This window comes from Sphaeramia orbicularis, chromosome 18, assembly GCF_902148855.1.
Source record: "Sphaeramia orbicularis chromosome 18, fSphaOr1.1, whole genome shotgun sequence".
Lineage (NCBI taxonomy): Eukaryota > Metazoa > Chordata > Actinopteri > Kurtiformes > Apogonidae > Sphaeramia > Sphaeramia orbicularis.
Genome location: NC_043974.1, coordinates 18218314 through 18239591, shown reverse-complemented (window position 1 = coordinate 18239591; position 21278 = coordinate 18218314). Strand labels below are relative to the sequence as shown.

At 40.5% G+C, this 21278-nt stretch overlaps 2 protein-coding genes across 3 annotated transcripts in view; one reads left to right on the top strand and one right to left on the bottom strand.

The window, feature by feature from the left end:
* The first annotated feature begins 7804 nt into the window (after positions 1-7804).
* LOC115438984 (calcium/calmodulin-dependent protein kinase type II delta 1 chain) overlaps positions 7805-21278 on the top strand; it is a 168527-nt gene continuing 155053 nt past the window's right edge. The window contains 1 exon segment of the mRNA XM_075353536.1: positions 7805-8113. Coding sequence (XP_075209651.1) covers positions 8052-8113 — 62 coding nt within the window. The 5' untranslated portion in view covers positions 7805-8051.
* LOC115438983 (uncharacterized) lies at positions 15187-21186 on the bottom strand. 2 transcript variants are annotated; one of them, XM_030162880.1, is made up of 2 exons: positions 19337-21186; positions 15187-15436 (listed from the first exon to the last, which is right to left on the bottom strand). In XM_030162880.1, exon 1 carries the CDS (start codon positions 21030-21032, stop codon positions 19419-19421), a length of 1614 nt encoding a protein of 537 aa, XP_030018740.1. In that variant the 5' UTR covers positions 21033-21186; the 3' UTR covers positions 15187-15436; positions 19337-19418. The 2 variants fall into 2 exon arrangements, with proteins under 2 accessions (XP_030018740.1, XP_030018741.1); XM_030162881.1 differs by having other exon boundaries at positions 15187-15431.

Below are 21278 nucleotides of genomic sequence, written 5' to 3'. Positions count from 1 at the left end.
ATGGCGTCCAGCTGAGTGGACATCTTTGTAACTCCACGAAAAATAGGTTCATTAAAAAAAAAAAAAAAATCAGTTGCATTGGTTTTTTTTCATGCCTAAAGGGGAACAAAAACACCCAAGAAAAAAATATTGACTAAGGTTCTCATAATTCATGCATGAAAGGGTTAATGATCTACACTATTTCCAAACCAAATGACATTGTGTAACAGATAAAAAGCTCAACTTTCATATATATGGGCTGACTTTTAAACAGCCGAACTGCTAACAATACAAACTGAGTATCTTGTATGAAGTTTGGTGAGAAAATATTGTAGCGTGATACACATTTTAGTTTATATGCTGTCAAAAAATGATTTGATTCTGTGTATAGCACACACATTTTTGCATATGAACAATGTTTATGTTTACTTATGTTTTTTTGACAAGGGGAGCCATAAAGAGAGTCTAAAGAGCCACATTTGGCCCAGGAGCCATAGGTTGCAGACCCCTGTTCTAAACAATGTGAATAAGGAATGATATGAAGTGATATATGAACTTCTAATCATCCTAATATACAATGTCTTCCACAATTTAACTGTATTAATGAACAAAATGAACCCATCAAGACCCAGTGGTCCTTTTGTGGCAGTTCTCAAATGGATTTTTCTCTATATTTAACCATTTGTAAGTGATTTATCAACATTTATTGTAATATAATCCTCTTTATTTTAATTTTTTTCAGTGTAAATTACGTATGTTCCTGTATGTAATTCACTAATCATGTAGATGTTCATGAAAGCTCAGAGTTAATTCAAAGGTTATTATGTCAAATCAGAAAAAAATGAACTGTCATTGATCCAACTTCGTGGGTTTTACTGGTGAATCAATGTTGTAGAAGATGACAGTGTTTCCATGGTAACTATGGAGCCTCTGCACATCCAAATGGGTCATATCTGATGACCATGAAAAGATGACAAACTGTATTTTACACCAATTATTTACACGTATTCATAGGATTAGTGGATCAACAGGTATTCCACAGTTTAGTTCAGTAGGTGCTTTTGGTCCGTGGTGTGTGTTTGGGTCTTTAAGAGTTAATGGAAAGAGTCCTTAGAGTTGGAAAGGGAACTGAAATGGAAGAACAGCACCCTCTTCCTGTTGTGTTCAAATGCAAAATGCAAATCCAGAGGAAATCACGTCATATCAAGCCTGGCCAAAAACAAACCAAAAAAAGACCCTGGATTTAATTTAGCAAAATGATTAGATCCTTCCTCAGAATGTTTCAGCTGGAAGTTTCTTTTGTTTCTGTTTTGTTTTTGAACCCATAAAGACTGGACATGTGGTCTGATGAGTCCAGATTGACCCTGTTACAGACTGATGGGGCATCAAGGTGAGAACAGAGGTGAAATGAAATGATTACCCATCATGCCTAGTGCCTACAGTACAAGTCTGTGGGGTTAGTGTTATGATCAGTTGGATAGGTCAAGGTCCATCAACTTTTTGTGTCAAAAAATGATAGATATAAGTTTAGAAACATTGCATGAGCTTATTGATACTATACTACACTAAGTGTGTGTTGTAAACAATGAAATATTTGTGTAAATTTGTTTTTGGCCATGGTGTGTATGTTAAAATAATCAGAAAATTTCAATTGTGTGTTTCCTCAGGGCTCCTTGTGATTTTGAAGAAATTCCATGTTTTTGTCTGATGTCTTTTACACTATTTCAGTCCTTTATTTTCTGCTTACTTTTTTCCTTCTCATCTGGTTACCTCTTTTTACATTGTTTTAGTTCTATCTTTTGCATTATGGTTGACTTGTCTTTTACGCTTTCATATTTTATTTATATTTATAAAGTTTATTTGTCAGGGACAATGCAAATTACATAGTATTACTTCTACCTGTTACAGACTATCTGTAGTAACTGATGATTCACATAAAAAGATTATACTTATTGCGAGTTTCCATCTCCAGTCCCTAGTCAGGCTTTTAGCAGGGAAAGAAAGAAAGAAAGAAAGAAAGAAAGAAAGAAAGAAAGAAAGAAAGAAAGAAAGAAAGAAAGAAAGAAAGAAAGAAAGAAAGAAAGAAAGAAAGAAAGAAAGAAAGAAAGAAAGAAAAGTGAAAAACATTTAAGGTTGCATTAAATGACAATGTACAATCACACACACACACACACACACACACACACACACACACACACATATATATATATATATATATATATATATATATATATATATATATATATATATATATATATATATATATATAAACAGGAATACAGCATATGTAAATATTTAAAGTCACATAACAGTTAGATGAAATTACAGTAAAATCAGAGTTGTTACAAATGCTTACATCTCTGATTTTGCTTTAGCCAGCCTTTGACACTTCTATTAAAAGTTTTTATGTCTTGTGTTAATTGTATTTCTGTGGGCAGTGTGTTCCACATTTGAGAGTCTTTTATGGAGAACGCTGACTGCCCCATGGAGGTCTTTCCATATGTAATTTTGCAATTACCACTGGCTGCACCCCTGGTGTTCCCACCATTGTAGATATTATTATATCTTTGAAGTCATTTTCTTTTTCTTTTCTTTTCTTTTTTTTTTTTTTAACCTAATTTTCTTCTTATGATTTCTTTTTACTCATATTTTTCATGTACATCTCCTCTGCATTTCCATTGGTTTTGGTGAGATCAACTTGTATAAAATGTTACATACTGTGTTTTCTCTCTTTCATTTGTGTATCACATATTATATTATTGTTGTTTTGTACTGTATATTACTTATGACATCCCTAAGTTTCGGAAAGGTAGCAAAAAAAAAAAAAAAAAAAAAAAATCCTGTTCTTACGGTACTTCAATGTACACTCAAAATTGGAAAAAAAAAAAAATTGGACCACAAGTCTCCCATTGAATGTGTTCATTTTTTTTTTTATTGAATTATTATTGTTATTCTGAGCACCTATTCAAAACAGTTAAAAACATTTAATAAACACCCTGAGTGATGATTATTTCATCGTCTGCGGTGATTATCATTCCAGTCAGTAGTTTCACCCTTACTTCTATCCACCTCCATTAACACTATATATATACATTTCAGTTGTATCCAACTATAGAACGTCAAAACCCTTCTCAGTCATCAGCATACACAATCTAAATACATCACTAAATTTGGGGAAATATATGTCAGTTAAATAGTTCTTCACTAGAGGGCGAGAGAGAGCAGGAGGGTGTGAGTTTAGGGGATGTTTCACCTTTTTCTAAAAATACTTCATTGTCATGGTGACGGTGCTGATGCAGATTGTCAGCTCTGTTATTTTTCTAACCTCTTGTAATCTTGGACTGATTCCTCATTTAGGTGGATTCATCGCAGACAGGAACAGGAGTGATGAAGCTGATTTGAGGTGATAATCACTTCACAGTAACATACACATAATATATTTCATTGTAGGTGAGATGGGATGATAATGATTATGAAAAAACACAGTGTTTTTTTTTTTTTACAATATGTCCTCCTCACTGCTGGATTATAGGATCAGATTATAGGATGAAGAGGGATTAAAGGAGATCTGGTTAATGGCAGGTGTGCCAGGTGAAGCTGATGCTGTTATGTAATATTTTAGATGATCTCTGAACTATGTGTCCTTTCCACTCAGTAACTTTTGCTGGTTTCTAGTCAGCATCACAAGCATCATTAGAGTCTTTGCCAACAGCCATCAATGATTAAAGTACTTTCTGAAAAAATACCAAGACCTAATTAATTTGATAAATCATTATCTTCCTGACCTAATATTTTACAGAAACTGTGTCTCCAGAAACTACTCTGTTATGTTCAAGGTCTCCAAATTCTGCTGTTACTATTGTGTAGAGTTCATTAAACTGCAGAGGAGCTTAATTTACTTAATTTACTAAAAGCATTAAACAACATCTATATCTTCAGACTGATTTGTTCATTATGTTTGTCAAATTTTATGTTCTTAAAAGATTACCGTCTAGGAAAAGGTTCAGAGAAACAGCTCTAATCAAATCTGTCCATTCATCATCACGTTTAGCAAAATCCAATAAAACCAAAAACTCTGGCAAACTTTCCATCATTTTAGCTACTTAGGTGTCATATGCTTTATCGTCAAATAATTGTTCTTTAGCACAGGGATAAAATTAACTTAAATGTAATAAAATGGAGCATTTAAAAAAAAAAATAAAATACGGAAGAAGAGAAATTGTTAGCCTCATTGCATTATAACCCAAGTCATATATTTTCAGCACATAGCCAATGATGCAAAAAGAAACAGCAGCGTTAGGAGAGTAAACTTACACAGATATCACAGTTTGGACAAAAATATGACTCATGCACTAACTAACTAACTAACTAACTAACTAACTAACTAAATAACTAACTAAATAAATAACTAAATAAATAAATAAATAAAACCTGCATCAGTTTCACTGAAAGAATTTGCATCTGCCAAAGCAAAACACCTATAAACCACCCAAGAAGTTCAATAACAGGACAGTTAATGTAAATAATATGAATACTATGTAGGAAGTGCTGATGAAACAGTGCTACTGACATCTGGACTTCACTATAACCAGTGAAAGAACTCATGGGTCTGGTCTGGGCCTGGGTTTAGTCTGACTCTGGGGATGAGTCTGGGTCCGGTCTCGTGTGGGTATAATATCTGGTTGTGGGTCTGGTGTTGGTTTTTGTGTTGGTCTGATCTGGTCTGGTCTTGGTTTGGTGTGGGTGTGGGTGTGGGTCTGATCTGTGTCTAGTCTGTGTGTGTTCTGAGTCTTATCTAGATCTGGTCTGCATTTAGTCCGGCTTTGGTCTGAGTCTGGTCTGATCTAGGTCTGGGTCTAGTTTAGTCTGACCTGGGTCTGGGTTCGCCTCCGTCTCAGGTGCAGTTCCTGCAGTTGAGGCCTAGATGGAGCTGTTGTGCAGGATTTGAAACAAGGAAGCGCCGCCGTTCACAAGAAACTCATCTTCAACAAGTCAGACACCACATACAAACATGGCACCGGATGTAAGATTAATTTACTTTCAAAATAAAATAGATTAAAACGAGGGCTCTTAGAGGGTTTCCCACCATTCTGTCAAATATAGTTAAGGTTAATATAGTTCAGTTGTTGAAACAGTTTCATACAAAGCAGTAAATAAATCAACAAATAACCAACAGGGCTGTTGTCTTAGCATAAGATATATTATAACATTAAAAAAATATAAATGACATAGTTAACTATGTCATCTGTCAAACATGAATGACTTTTGTCTGTACAAAATAAAAGAATAAATAAATATTTTTGATCTACTTAAATTCATGGCCCTTAATAACAAAATAATGCTATATATAATGCTGTGTGATGAAAGCTTCTCAGAAACATAATGGGCAAATATTAAAGATAAAATTGCAAAATTAGATGAGAGAGAAAAAAAAAGATACTTAAAAAAAAAAAAAAAAAAAAAGCAAAAAAAAAAAAACCCTATCATAAATCAATGGACTTGGACTTAAATGTAGAATAAACATTGAACATTAAAATCAAAGCTCTTAATTAGCATTTTCTTTAATTTACAATTTGACACTAATTTTACTGGAAAATAATGTTCTAATCATTCTGCACTTGCAAGTTTGTGCTTTTCTTCTATTGTTTGAATTAAATGCTTTTTTTTTTTATTCTATAGCATGTACATTGTTACCAAGCTAATGCTAATTTGTTTTTGCATTTTATAACTACAATTGCAGCCTACTGTAAGTTTTATAATTTCATTTGCCAAAGTTGGATTTTATTACTATCACTTTCTGTTAAATTTTTTTCTAAATTTGACTTGGTTTAAAAGCCGTAGAAGTTTATATTTCCTGTTAAATAAAGTTTGGTGAAAACATTTACCAATCCAGTATTTTTTTTTTTTTTTTTTTTCATTCAAAACTGTATTTATTATTCAATGATAGAACATACAAAACATCAGAGTCAGAATCAGAATCAGCTTTACTGGTCAAGTATGTGAACACATACAAGGAATTTGGCTTTGATTTTTACATTGCTCATGACATAGTTTTGACATGAACCCAGACAACATGTGGACCTGGACACAATAGAGACAAACAGTCCATCGGAGACGAAGATGACAATGGGTGGAGATTTACATTGGATTTACAATGTGATATGTACAGAGTGCAAATTGGAGTTTTTATACAGTGAGTGGGGTGTGTGGGTCCGGTCTATTAAAAATATATGTATATGTATATATTATTTACAGTGGGTTTTATATTGTAGTATGTATAGAAAGTGCAAATTGAAGTATTTATACAGTGAATGGAAATGTACAGGAATACAGTCTGTAAAAAAAGACTGAACATATGAATATAACAAGAATATACAAAACATCAGACATTCAAAGACACAATAATCATAAACTAATAATAAGAAGACATAAAAACTACAAGAATAAATAAATAAAACAAATAAGACAAAATATAAATAAAAAAATTAATTTAACCCTCCGGTATCCTGTCCAGCAAGGCCCTTACTAAGCACCAAGTGTGCCTTTTTGGCACACTTGTGCAATAATGTCAAAATTTTTTTCATACAGTTTGTTTTTAATTCTTTTACGCTTTTTTCTATTTCATCAACTTGAGTTGTAAATAAAAATACCCAATACTCAATAACTGTCACATTTTTTAACCCTTTAAATGCCGTGTTTATAATGTAAACAAACCATTTTTTTGGATGCAAAAAACACAAAAAAATATTTTTTTTCAATATCCTACATAAAAAGTGGATCACATATTATTTGATTTTTTCATCCTGGCATATGTCAGTGATTAACTCCAACATTGGTTAATTTGCATTATTATTTTTGGCGCTAGGTCAAATGTTCAAAAATACTAGCATCTGTCATCAAGTGTGCCAAAAAGGCACACCTATAAATCAAACTATTAAATATTAGATATTGATTTATTTTTCTGCTCTAATTTGATTTTATTTTTGTAAATCAAGGTCAGCCCTAATCATACATATCAAATGGAAGAAATAGTGCGTTTTAGGCACACTTGGGAGACAGATGCTAGTCTTGTAATTTTCTTTTGTTTAAATGTGCAAATTTTAGTTGGTGGCCAGAATTTTAAAGACCATGCAAAAAAAATGAACAACTTTTGAATTCTAACCTTATTTAAATTGTAAAAAAAAAAAAAAAAAAAAAAAGAAGTTTTCTGGGCGACACGGTGGTGCAGTGGTTAGCACTCGTGCCTCACAGCAAGAAGGTCCTGGGTTTGATTCCAACACAAGTCGATGTGTGGAGTTTGCATGTTCTCCCCGTGTCTGCGTGGGTTCTCTCCGGGTACTCCGGCTTCCTCCCACCATCCAAAGATAATCTAAATCTAAATTGCCCATAGGTGTGAATGTGAGAGTGATTGTTTGTCTCTATATGTCAGCCCTGCGATGAACTGGCGACTTGTCCAGGGTGTACCCCACCTTCGCCCTATGTAGCTGGGATAGGCTCCAAGCGACCCCCGTGACCCTAGTGAGGATAAAGCGGGTTCAGAAAATGAATGAATGAATGAATATGAAGTTTTCTAACACGAAGTGCAAAGTGTGCCTAAAATGCGCACCAAGATACCGGAGGGTTAAGAGAATAAAAATGAAGACCCAACAATAATTAAAAGTACAATCAGAAAAGGAAAGAAAAATAATATTACAAATTTCCTCAAGTTTACCAGTCCACTCATGTTGAAGTGTTTTAATCATACCGCGCATGTGCTGTGGGGTTTTTATTTTGAAACATGTAGCCGGATGTGCGCATGTGCATTACATCTGTTTCGACAGTAGCCAACTAATCCAAGTGTCAGCCCAGAGACAAACACAACAGCAGGTCGCGACGTCCCTGTCAACTCCAGGAGAAGGTCCGGGGTGTGCGAACAGGAGCAACCGAGCCTTCACCGCCTTCACGAGCCACCACCGAACCTCACCTGAGCTCGCGCTTTCACTGTGCGTCCGGAAAGGCGACAAGTGACACCTTTAGGAGACTGTGGGAAAAAAGGGATTTGTGGAGAGTATTAAAGCGTCCCTCACCTGAACATGGCTTCAACGACCTGCACCAGGTTCACCGATGAGTACCAGCTGTACGAGGAGCTGGGGAAGTAAGTTTTTTCACATTACATTCTACCTGGAATTAACAGAGACACAGAAACATGTTGCTTTTTGCGTGTTTAGCCGCAGTTTTTCACGTAAATGAACCTCCGCCTACCTGGTCTTACCTGGATATAGGTTCACTGTGCGCCTGCGGGCTGTAAATCACATAAAAGGCATTGAATAAATCTTAAATAACAAAAACACACACTCACTCATAACCAAACAGCCTTGTAATATATAGAAAAAATTAAAAACATAACAACCTCATTGGTGTTAAATATCATAGTTCCTTCTTTTATTGGTTATTCAACTTTTTTGCATCGGTTTTCATTGCTGTTATCGGAGGAAAGCGCCGGAAGTAAATAAATATAATAATAATATTGCAATTCGAATTAAACAAGCGCGTCCACTTTTTATTTTATTAAAATATCACCTTTTGGATGTGTACAAATGGTGATATAAGAGGAAAAATAAAAAAAAAATAATGACATGCGTAAAATCTGAATGGAGCATGATGGTGCGTTCACGTACAAGTGCAGTGCTCCACACCTGTCATGGCAGGCGCTGATTATTAGTCACTTATCAGCTACTGGATGTGTTTTCTGTGCAGTTTTTGTCGGTGTTTGCAGAGGTTTCCGCCCCTATGTGCAAAATGCGGAGGGTTGAAATTCCTCAGTGATGTGTGGTGTTGTTTACTGCTTTCACATTGAGACGCTCAGCTCAAATGTGCATTACTTTCTGTCTTTATAAGATCAGTAGGTGGGGGAGGTATTTAAATGTTTATCTAGGTAAAACGAGCAATTCCATGCCATAAACCACCACTGTTATGAGTTAAAACAATACATTCAGTGGAAAAAAATGGCACCAAAATACACGAAAAGTATAAAAATTTCCCATTTCAGAAACCTATATATAGGAATGAATGCATTAATGCAGGGGTGTCAAACTCATTATAGTTCAGGGGCCACATTCAGCTAAATTTGATCTGAAGTGGGCTGGATCAGTAAAATAATATAACAATATAACATAATATAGAAATCATGTCGATTCCAAACTTTTTTCTGTGTTTTAGAGTGAAAAAAGTAAATTTACATCATGAAAATGTTTGCATCTACAAAGTATCCTTTCAAACAATGTGAATCACCTGAACAAACTGAAAAAATAAGTGTAATTTTAACAGTATTCTGTCTCAGTTTGTCATTTCCACATGTGCATTATAACGTACAGATCACAGTGGATCTTCAAATACACAAAACACTTAGTAACAGACAGAATCTTGGTTAAAAAAAAAAGTACTTACTTCTCTTAAGACATTTCAGGTTGTTCATATTTGTTCAGGTTATTCACATTTTTTGCGAAATTATACTATGTTTTAGTGTAAATCCATGAAAATATTTACATTTACAAACAGAAAAATTTGGAGTTGTAATTATTTATATGTTATTATGGTCGTATTTTACTGAATCCTGCCCCTTTAAGATTGAATTGGTCTGAATGTGGAACCTGAACTAAAAGGATTGTTAATATCTTCAGTGTAATTTTTGCATTTCACAAATTCATCCCAAGGGCCGGACTCGACCCTTTGGCGGGCCGGATTTGGCCCCCGGGCCACATGTTTGACACCTGTGCATTAATGTGTTCTTCATACATTCTATACTAACCCTTAAAGACCTAGAACTATTTTTCGATGAGTTTCAAATTAATTTTTTTCTACATTTAGCCTTTCTTGAGTGATTTATCAAAATTTATCATAACATTATCCTCTGCATTTTACATTTTTCAGTGAAAATCAGGATTTTCCCTTTATTTAACCCATAAAGACCTAGTGCTACTTTTCTGGCAGTTCCCAAATGAATTTTTCCTCTCTTTTTAACATTTCTTAAGTCACTTATGACCATGTATTGTAATATTATCCTCTGTATTTTGCATTTTTCATTGTAAATCATGTATGTTTCCCTATATTTGATTAGCAATCAAGTAGATGTTCATGAAAACGCAGAGTTAATTCAAAGGTTATTATATCAAAACAGAGAAAACTGAAGAAAAAGTGACTTTTCCAGCAAATCTATCAATATCTGAACGTAAAACAAGTGTGTCCATCCACAGTCATTGATCAAACTCTGTAGAAACTGTAGAAGATGACAGTGTTTCCATGTTCACTATGGAGTCCCTGAACGTCTAAAAGGGTCATATCTGATGACCATGAAAAGACGACAAACTGTATTTTACACCAGTTATTTTCATGTTTTGATAGGATTAGTGGATCAACAGGTATTAAACAGTTCACATCAGTAGCTGGTTTTGGTCACCAGTAGATGTTTGGGTCTTCAGGGGTTAATTCATTGATCATGTAGATGTTCATAAGTTAACAGTAAATTAAAAGGCTATTCTATCACCACAGAGAAAAATAAAGGAAATGAGACTCTTTCAACAAAATATATCATTGACTGAACATAAAAACAAGTGTCTACAACCACTGTTATTTGATAAACTACATGTGAGTCAAGGTTGCAGGAAATGATGGTGTTCCCACATTCTTTACAGTGTCTCTGAGCATCCAAATGGGTCATATCTGATGACCAAGAAAAGCTGAGAAACTGGGTTTGACCTGAATTATTTCAATATTTCAGCTGGATTAATGGTTCAAGTAACACTGGTCTACAATTTGTTTTAGAAATGATCCGTCTCAGAGATTAAATGTCCTAAATGTTACGTATTTTAATAAGATTAATAGAAAACAAATGACAGAAGTGCTGGTTTGCTGATGTTTTCAAGGTATATGATAAAGTGTCATTACACATATATATTGGTTTATGTACATTTATACAATAGATTTATAAATCTTCCACTAGATAGAACCTGTAAAGTGAATGTATTATTATAATGTGCAGACAGTGTTTTGAAGTAGATCTGGTAGCTCTGAGACTAATATTCCCTTTGAGTAACACCCATTCTTTTGTTAATTCTCAAATTTCACATTTTGACCCAAGACTGTACCTTGGAAACTTCAGCCAACCAGCAATTTTGACTTGATTTTTCTTCATCAGTATTCGCATTTCCATTGACTCTCAAATTGTGTAAATATAACTTGTGCATAAAAATTTGCCTAATGGAAAAACGACAATTTCGCAAAAACCCTCGTTTTTCCATAAAGAGTTTTTGCACTTACACACTTCTGTTTTTTTGACATTTAGTAAATATTGGTAAAGTTTTGTGCGTATGTCCAATGAAAAAGCAACTTGTGACTCACATGTGGTAAAATTTCACTACTTTTATTCTGAAAGCATTTTACTTGTAGATCAGTGTAATTAAACATTTTAGATCAGTCTATGCTTTTGGTTTCTAGTGGCTGTTTAGGTCTTTAAGTGTTAATGTTGCAGCAGATCATTATCCCTAATCTATATTATAAAAGCCAAGTGGTCTCTGTGTGCGTGTGTGTGTTTGTCTCAGGGTTCACACAAAATCCGTAAAGACCTCACTGCTGCAGTTTGGCATACTTCTGGATTTTTGGTCAAGGAACAGACTAGCGAAAATGGCAAGTTGATAGGACCAATATTTTGGGAGATATTAGTAATTTTGGAATATAATAGTCTTACAGTCACATTGCTATACCCAGACCACTTTGGCGGTGACAGCTGGACAGATGCGGTACAGCTTGCACGAATACACAACAGCATAAAAACTACCATGTCTAGCGGGTCAACGCACTAGTGTATAATAATCACCTTCATCATCAGTTATGTTTTTATTTCATATTAATAATATCAATTTGTGTCACAACTGCTGTACTGGGTAAAAAAAACACCAAATGTAAATGTGTACCAGGAAATCAGGAGCTTGCTAAGGGTGTGAAACCAGAAGGGACTGTTTAAAAAAAAAAAAAAAAGGTCATCAAAGTGCAAAAACTCACAGAAGGCCCTTTTTGCCCTTCAGTCATTCATAACTAAAGCTGTGAAACAAATGTGGCTGGGTAAAATTGCCATATTTGCCTCTGAGATGAGCAGAAAGTGTAAATACTCAAAGTGCTAAACATTACTTGTGTAAAGCATGCACTGGTTACCTTCCACTACTGCTTTAAATCAGTTTGACTGCAACATTTTTAGCAGCTGAGTGTTTTTCTCCTTATTTTTGTCTGTTTGCAGAGGTTTGTGTTGTTGACATGCATAACAATGCTCAACTTTTCACCTGTTTGGAGACTTCTTCTGTTGTAAAACCAAGCAGAAATGTGCACTTTATTGACCTAAACCTTGTCTTCAGTTTTATTTTGGAAGCTGTGACTCAGTTTCAGTTCAGGTTACACGAGTAGTCTTGATAATCAGGGAGCAAAGATCAATCACACTTATCAGATAACAAACCATATTGAAATAGGACTTCTGTGCTGGTATTCAGATCTGTTTTCATCAAAGACTAAATATAGGCATACATATCATTCATTCATTTATTATCTGAACCCGCTTTATCCTCACTAGGGTCACGGGGGTCGCTTGGAGCCTATCCCAGCTACTTATGGGCGAAGGCGGTGTACACCCTGGACATTTTGCCAGTTCATCACAGGGCTGGCATACATATCAGTTATCACTCTAATCTGTTAGCAGTAAAACAGCCTCTTAAAGTGAGTTTTGTTGTTAAATAATACCTGCTTATTCTGTGGTCAACCTGAGGCCTAAAGAACCTCTACCTTCAGGGAAAATTCTTGTAATGGCTCCTTGCACATAGTAATTTAGATTCCTGGTATTCGAGTTACTGTCGTGGAAATTTACCGTTCAACTGTTAACTCACACAAAGAAAAAGGGAGAAAGTTAGAGTTAAAATAATAAATGCATTTATTGAGAAATCAATCACAGACAAAGCTCTGTAAATGAAGTCTCCCTAAACAAGAGAAAACTAAAGATTATATAGAACCAAATCCAACCCCCTCAAACTATGCTGTCATTCCTTACGTACATCGTACCACCCCATACTACTCCTTCTCTGCTCCGTGAAGAGGTCATGAGGACCTCTTCACTCTACCCTTGCTTGAATACAGGCGCCATCCTCTATCTACACATTCAGACATTTAGGTGTTTGGGTTTCAACTCAAGGTAAGAACTTCGTCCCCAAGTCGGGGTTGCTACAGAGTGGTAAACAGCACACATAACAATGACTCAGCATGTACTTAACAGTATAACATATTAAAAGAGTATAGAATATAAAAAGTAAATTTTTCCACCACATTTCCTCCCTTTTGATTATTTATCCAAATCAATCATGTAAAAACATAAAATTTACGAACGAGTAAGGATTACAGGATTACACATTGCTTTCTTCGTCATCCTCAAAATCCTCTAAGTCATCAAAATCACAATCGTTATTATCATCATCAATCACTTCATGCAGTACCATACTAAAAGTACCAATCACTTTGCTGATCATTGACCGTATTATTGGAATGATGCAACAGGATAATACAAGGAGTAATACAAACACACCAAAAATCATAGCAACAATTTTCATCAACATTGTCTTCCATCCCCCAGACATCAGCCAGCCCCAAAAATCCCAACCTGTTGTAGTGTATGCAGTGTTTTCCTCATGTAGGACCCGTCTAAGGTGATCAAGCTGATTGTGGACATCTGACATGTTAGCAGTAACATCAGGTACATAGGTACAGCACTGATCGCCAATAAGATGACAGACACCTCCCTTTTCGGCCAATAGGAGATCCAAAGCTGCCCTATTCTGTAATGTGACAGTGCGGAGAGCCTTCATCTCACTGGTAAGAGCATCAAATCCTCTTTCAACTGACGCCGTGAGATTTTCTAGCTCCACTGAAAGCTCCTCTATGTACCAAGATAAACGAGCAGGGCCGTACATGGGAATAATACTGATTGCAAACTTATGGCCACCTGAAATCCGGTCCCGTTTTACACGGGTGTGAGGCGGTGACATAACTGGACTGATGGTCAATTTGGAGATAGCTGGAACCAAATAAGAGAGGTGACATGTGCCTGCCCATTTTGCTGGGAGATACAGATAAGAGTGTTGACCACACGTCCACACCATATCTGTAGGACAGACATACCCATAATCAGAAGGAGTTAAAGCTAGTACGTCATTATATGTAGTCGTAACATTAGTCTTAGAATCATAACGTATCAGTGGGGACTTACCTAATAATGCAGTGAGATTATAAACGACGATAAATGGAGAAGGAGAGAGTGTCCCTGTTGTTGGAAAAGTGTATTTATCAGTCCTGTTTTCACAATTTGCTAACCCACATGCTACCTTGAGAGTAATGTTACACCCAGATGTGTGCCCCAAATTATAACGTGTGTGTTCTGTGACTGGGGAATGGAAGCACAACTGTGGAATGAAAAAAGGATTAGACATGTCTCTCAGCCGAAAAACAACATTTTTCTGTACCATAGTAGTATTAGTATCTCTAGAGAAATTTCTGGGATTTCTGAAGGTCATGTTGGGTTTCCACCTCAGCCAGGGATACTCTTCGACAGACGGCCAATCACCCACTGTCCACTTTATCATTGTCAACAGTGTGTGATTGATCGAGAGAGGATAAGGAGCGAACAGAGTATCTTCATGTGAGCTGTGTGGCATCAAACTGCACACATAGCAAGACTGATCAGTGACACGTCGTGTCAGATCACGTGTCACTCGCCACCATGTGTTATCGCTATAGTCGTGGTGATCAATGAGGTGGAGGTCACGGCCGTGACGTCTCCGAAGCTCTTCTGACCCTGGCTGTCCTCCGACAGACCAGGGCGCAACAGGAATGTGATGTGTTGGTGAAGGATCAGATACCTGATAGAATGTGTCCATGTACCACATGTACAGGCACAGGAGGGTGATGCAGGTGACAGCTTTGATCACCTCCATCGTCATCGAATCAGTGTATGTGTGGGGCAGGGGGTCTTCAGTCACTCGCCAGCGACCAGGCAAAGGATAAGTGTATATGAGACGTCACTGGGGTCGTTACCACCGCTAGGTTTCAACCAGTGGGTCTTGTGTGTGTGGGTGCGTGATACAGCTGTGTCCAGCTCCGGTGTCCAGTCGTCCAGTCTACGCTGTCGATCGATGCTCCGGCCCGTCCTCGGCTGCAGCAGTTGGCGGTTCTCCCAGAAACCGCTTACAGTGGGTTGCGTGGATCCACGTGGCACGTTCAGCAACCTTGACCGCTGTGTGCGTCGTCAGGAGCACCTGGAAAGGTCCTCGCCACCTGCGCTGCTTCCAGTGCTTTCGCCTGAAGTCCCGGACCAGGATCCAATCCCCTGGCTGCAGCGGATGGAGCGGCCCCTCTGCAGGAACCGGTAATGCTGATTTCACCAATACCTGTACTTGAGATAATTCAGAGGAGAGTTTCCTACAATAAGACAACATGTCATGCTCCAACAATGATGTCATCCCGGTGCTTAATTGGGGGGCCTGGAGACCTGTATATGGGGGTCTCCCAAACATAATCTCAAACGGACTTAGCCCACTTCGAGTCCTACGTCTCATTCTCATTTGCATGAGAACCAGAGGTAGGGCCTTGACCCAGTTAAGGCCTGTTTCCTCACAGCATTTAGCTAGTTTTGATTTTAGGGTGCTATTTTCCCTTTCAACAGCCCCCCCTGATTGTGGATGGTATGCACAGTGTGTTTTGAGATCAAAACCTAGCATTTTCCCTAACTCAGTTAGTGCTGTGTTCACAAAGTGAGTACCGTTGTCTGATGAGATCCTTTTTGGGATCCCCCAACGAGGCAAAATTTCAGTTAACAAAGCCTTAGCCACTGTGGAGCTGTCTGCATGTTTTGCAGGAAAACATTCAACCCATTTGGACCACATGTCTACCATCACCAGACAATACTTTTTACCCTCAGCTGGAGACAGCTCCACAAAATCCATCATAAGGTGGTCAAAGGGGAGGTGTGGTTGCTCGTGACCTGCTGAGCGACATGGGAAAGACTTTGTAGTGTTATGAGCAGCACAGATAAGACATTTCTTGCAAAATTTCTCTGCAACTACTGTAAACCCCTTCGTGAACCAATACTGTGCTATAGCATCTAACATTCCTCCTTTAGACACATGATCTACGCCATGTGTCAACTTAGCAAACCAGGGGAAGAAATGTTTGGGTAGACAAGGTCGCCCATCAGCAGCACGCCACACAGAAGAAGAATCCAGTGCACAACCACACGAGGCCCAAACACGCCTTTCATCAGGAGTGGCAAAGGACTGTGTGTCAGACACTGACGCGGGAGGGGCCCCCTCTGACTGCTGAGACAAGAAGGAGGAGGCGGCCTCCAAGGACGCAGCAGCCCTGGCAGCTGCATCTGCTCGGGAATTCCCCTGCGTGACGTCAGTGTCTTCCTTCTGATGCGCCTGACATTTCACAACTGCAATAGCAGAAGGGAGAAGAACAGCATCCAACAGATGTGCCACAAGAGATGCATTCAGAATCGGCTTACCATCGGACTTCAAAAATCTACGGTGCTTCCACAGGGCCCCAAAGTCATGCACCACACCAAAGGCATACCTGGAATCAGTAAAGATAGTGACAGAATGGCCCTCAGCCAACTTACAGGCCTCCGTCAAAGCGACGAGCTCAGCCGCCTGTGCTGAATAGTGTGAGGGCAAGGGGCCTGAGGAGACCGTGTCGACGGACGTGCACACCGCAAAACCAACCCTGTTTGTGCCAGACGCGTCCCTAAAAGAAGAACCATCTGTGAAGAAAACAAAGTCAGGGTTTGACAAGGGCACATCAGAGATGTCCGGGCGAGGGGAACATGTCTGCTCCAACGCGGCCTCACAACAATGAGGTTCTCCATCCTCAGCAGTCGGAAGTAGTGTGGCGGGGTTAAGCGTCGTACAGCGCTTCACAGTGACATTTGGCATGTCCAGCAGAACGGTGGTATATCTGCGCCACCGGGCTGCGGACAGATGTGAGGTCTTCTGCTCTAAAAGAATGACAGAGACAGAATGTGGAACCAACACAGTCAAAGGGTTATACCCAACAATGTCACGTGATGCAGCCACAGCCTTTTCACATGCAGCGACGGCACGGAGGCAAGAAGGAAGACCCGCAGCCACAGAGTCAAGTTTAGTGGAGAAATACGCCACCGGGCGTAATCTGTCACCGTGAGCCTGCAACAAAACAGAAGACATAAACCCACGTTTCTCATCCACAGTCTGTGTGAATGGTTTGGCCGGGTCAGGGAGGGCCAAAGCAGGGGCAGAACCCAAGGCCATTTTGAGAGACGTGAACGCCTGTTCAGCCTCAGATGTCCACACAACTCTATCATGTGCATTCAGGCCCTTACCATGAATACATGATGTCAGAGGGTGCTCGAGCTCAGAATAATCAGGAATGAACGCCCTGCAATAACCAGTCATACCTAAAAATGACATCATCTGCTTTTTCGTGACCGGCCTAGCAATGTTCTGAATGGCTCGAATCCGTTTAGGATTGATGAGCCTTTGGTTCTGAGAGATCAGGTGCCCCAGAAACACAACCTGCTGTTTACAAAACTGGAGCTTTTTGGCGCTGACCTTATGACCCTCCTCCCCCAGGTGAAGCAACAACGACCTTGTGGCCTCGACACAAGCCTGTGAAGAAGGACAACAAAGGAGAAGGTCATCAACATACTGCAAAAGAGCAACACCTGGTGGGAGGTCAAGGTGGGACAGCGACTCAGCCAAAATGGAATTGTAAATGGTTGGGGCCTCACAATACCCCTGAGGCATGCGTGTCCATGTGTACATTTTGTTTTTGAACTGAAACGCAAACCAATATTGGCTATCTGCATGCACAGGCACAGATGTGAACGCGTTCGACAGGTCAATAACAGAAAAGTGAGACGCAGATGGCGGAATTTGTGACAAAATTGTGTGTGGATTTGGAACCGTGGGCACGCGTGGAACCACGGCTTTGTTTACTGCCTGCAGGTCTTGAATAAACCGCCATGTGTCTGGGTCAGGGGGGGTCCGTGCCTTTTTCAAAGGAAAAATCGGGGTCCTGACCGGTGAATCAGGACATGGGACTATAATTCCCGCATTCAAATAAGCTTCGAACACGGGAGTTATGCCATCGATTGCTTCCTGCTTCAGAGGATACTGTTTCTGACATGGCCTGTAGTCAGATCGCGGGGTGACGATGACCGGTGGGCAATTTCGGACGAGACCCACATCATGAGGACCCGCAGCCCAGACACCAGACGGGATATCAGCCAGTTCGGGTGGCACAGAGGCGGGAGGGGGATCTGTGGGAGATGTAGACACACATATGAGAGTTTCATCATCTACTAACTGTACAGTTTTCTGACAGTGAAACACTGATGTCATGCTCTGCCTGAATCCCCCCAGCCGGGGGGAGAACATGACGGTGGGGTCAGCAGTGGCACGCCAATCAGACACCCACAAGGCCTTTTTCATCCATGAGCCCACGTGTTTCCAATCCATACCACGTGGCTTGGAAAGTGCAATGTGCGGTGTGTCATCAAGCCTGTAGAAAAGACGTTGGTTATCAGTCAGAGACACAGACAAAGCACAACACTCTGAATCCCAAAACATATACCCAGCTGTGAGCTTATCAGAAGTTGTGTGGAAAAACTTTTCCTCGTATGTGGAATCAGGGCCACCAGGACTAAAATGAGAGGCGCAATATAAGTCGTCAGGGGGTGAAACATGGGCGCCAGGCTGAATTCTGTTGGCGCACAGTTCGACCCATTTTTGCGTAATTTGGGGAGAACAGACCCTCCACTGGTATGCATAGTCTGGAGCCCCAGCCGCATACCTAAGCATTGTGTGTGCATACACAGAATGTGAGTGGAGGCCTGTGCCCGCGACAGTGTTTCCCTGAGTTATCATTAACCCCTCTGGACCCGATTCAAGTTTTACCCCCAATTTACACATCAAATCCCGGCCGCACAAATTAATGGGACAGATGGGTGAGAGTAAAAACGAATGTTGGAATGAACATTCCTGTGAAACACATGTCAACGGAACAGTAAAGCACTCTCTGTCCTGTTTACCCCCAGCCGACACAGAAACAATAGTTTTTCCACTCAACTGTGGTGTAGGTGTTAGATCTGCATGCCTGATAACAGAATATGTAGCCCCACTATCTACTAAAAATGACAAATTGACACCATTAACAGTAAACTCAAGCACTGGGAGTTTCTTAAAGGAGTCAGTAGTTAGCTGAGCGTATGTGTGTGTGTGTGTGTCTGCTATCATTGCATGTGTGTGTGTGTCACCTCCTCCTCCCTGAGGCAGAGCTGCAGACCCAGCAGTGGGCGTGGAATCCGAGTCTGGAGGTCCGCCCCTCAAGGCCGCGAGTCAATCCCCGCCCCTGTTCCCTCTTCGTGGCTGTCTCCTCCTCTTCCTCTGTGGGCAGTCCCGCTTCCAATGTCCTTGCCGGCCACAGAGGTGACACGCCCCCTCACGTGACGGTGGACCACCCCTTCCTCCGGCAACAGGCGGCGCACGGCTGGTTTCCGGTCCCTTCCCCCCTCCACGCCGCTCTCCATTGTTACGCGGCATGGCAAGCAGAGTCAAAGCAGAGGAAAGAGATTTAGCTTGTTTGTCATCTCTGTCTTTCTGTCTCTGCCTGACGACATCCTGGGCATGATGTGCGTGTCGCACCAGCTCTTCCAGACGACAAACTTGCGCCATGCCCACGTAGTGGGAGCGAATGACAGTCCCAATGTCTTTCAGAAAGCCGTCCATCATGGTCTGGCAAAGCAGTTTCTCCCATGGGCCTGCGCTGTCTCCCAAGGGGGAAGGGCGGGCCAAGCCGGAGTTTTTGGTGAACTCCTCTTCGGCCCTGCACACAAAGTCTTCCACTGCCTCATCAGGCCGCTGTTTCAGGGCTCTCAAGGCCGTCAGTGAGCCCCGGGAGGGAAAAACCTCTGTCAGTGCGGTACACAGCTTTTCTACCGCCTCCCTATAGACAGCGTTCTCGGCATGTGCCCACTCAGTCTGTTGAACCCTCAGGTCGTCCCTGGGGATCTTGTCCCGGATCTTCGCCAAGTCACTAGGGCCCATCTTACCCCCTAGAAGACGCCTGAGCTCGACCCCGGTGGGCCTGTGTTCTTGGCAGAATGTCCGCAGCTCAGTGGCGAACTTCGCACCGTCATCTACTGGATTAGGCAGAAAAGCAGCGTTCTCCTTTAGGTCAGCAAATGTCCATGGTCTGAACACCAAGATGGGCCCGTCCGGCCCGCTGACTTCCACCATGGGCATCTGTGAGGTCGAAGGCCCCGCCGGGCCTCCCTCATGGTGGTATGCTCTTCCGCTTCTTGTCTTAGACGTCAGACTTTCATCAGCAGCCCCACCCATCAGGGCGGGGTCAGTCGAGTCGGGCATGCGCAGTGGAGAAGATGGGAGGACCCCGGCCCTGGGGGCTCGTGGTGTCGGTACCGGATGGGAGGTATCGACCGAGAAAACCTGGAGGGGATGTGGGTTGATGGGGCGGCGCGGCGGGCAGACGTCCAGATCCGGGTCCACTTTTGCAGCCTGCACAGAGACACAAGGGGGAGGGGAAAGCAGTGTATTGTAAAGCGGCGGCGGAGCCGAGGCATTGTCTGTTCTACCTATCACGGCCCCGCCTTCATCTCCCACTCCTGCCAATTGTTTACCATTCTTTCTCCTATCTCTACACTCAGCCTCCTCCAACCACATTCCAACACATTTGCTACACGACTCCCATTGTTTATAATCCCTAACCTTGATTCGCTTATCTTTTTTCTTAGCCTCCCACTGTTTCTCTAATTTTTCCTTCATCTCATTCAACTTCTGTATGCTTAAAGTCCCCGTTTTAGGAAAAATGCCCATGCTTACCCAATAATCAGCACAGTCAAGCACAATTTCCCCATATTTTTTACTCATCATTTTTGGAATTGGGGCCTCCCTGTCCACACCCCCGCCACTTTTCACCAGCTGGTTTCCCATGTTTACACTTAGAACGTCTCCTAAGCGGTTTTTGTTCCTCGGCGAACAAAATACTAAAAAACCCTTTTGATTTTTCTTTTCAGTTGTCAGCGAAAAAATCACCTAAAACGCTTACAAGTTTGTTATAAACTTTACCCTACTGTATTTACATACAGTAGCAACCTTATACGACTTTTCTTTTTTGGTTGAAGGCAGGCGAAAAAATCTCCCAAAAACACCTGTACTCTATTGCATTTGCCTACAATA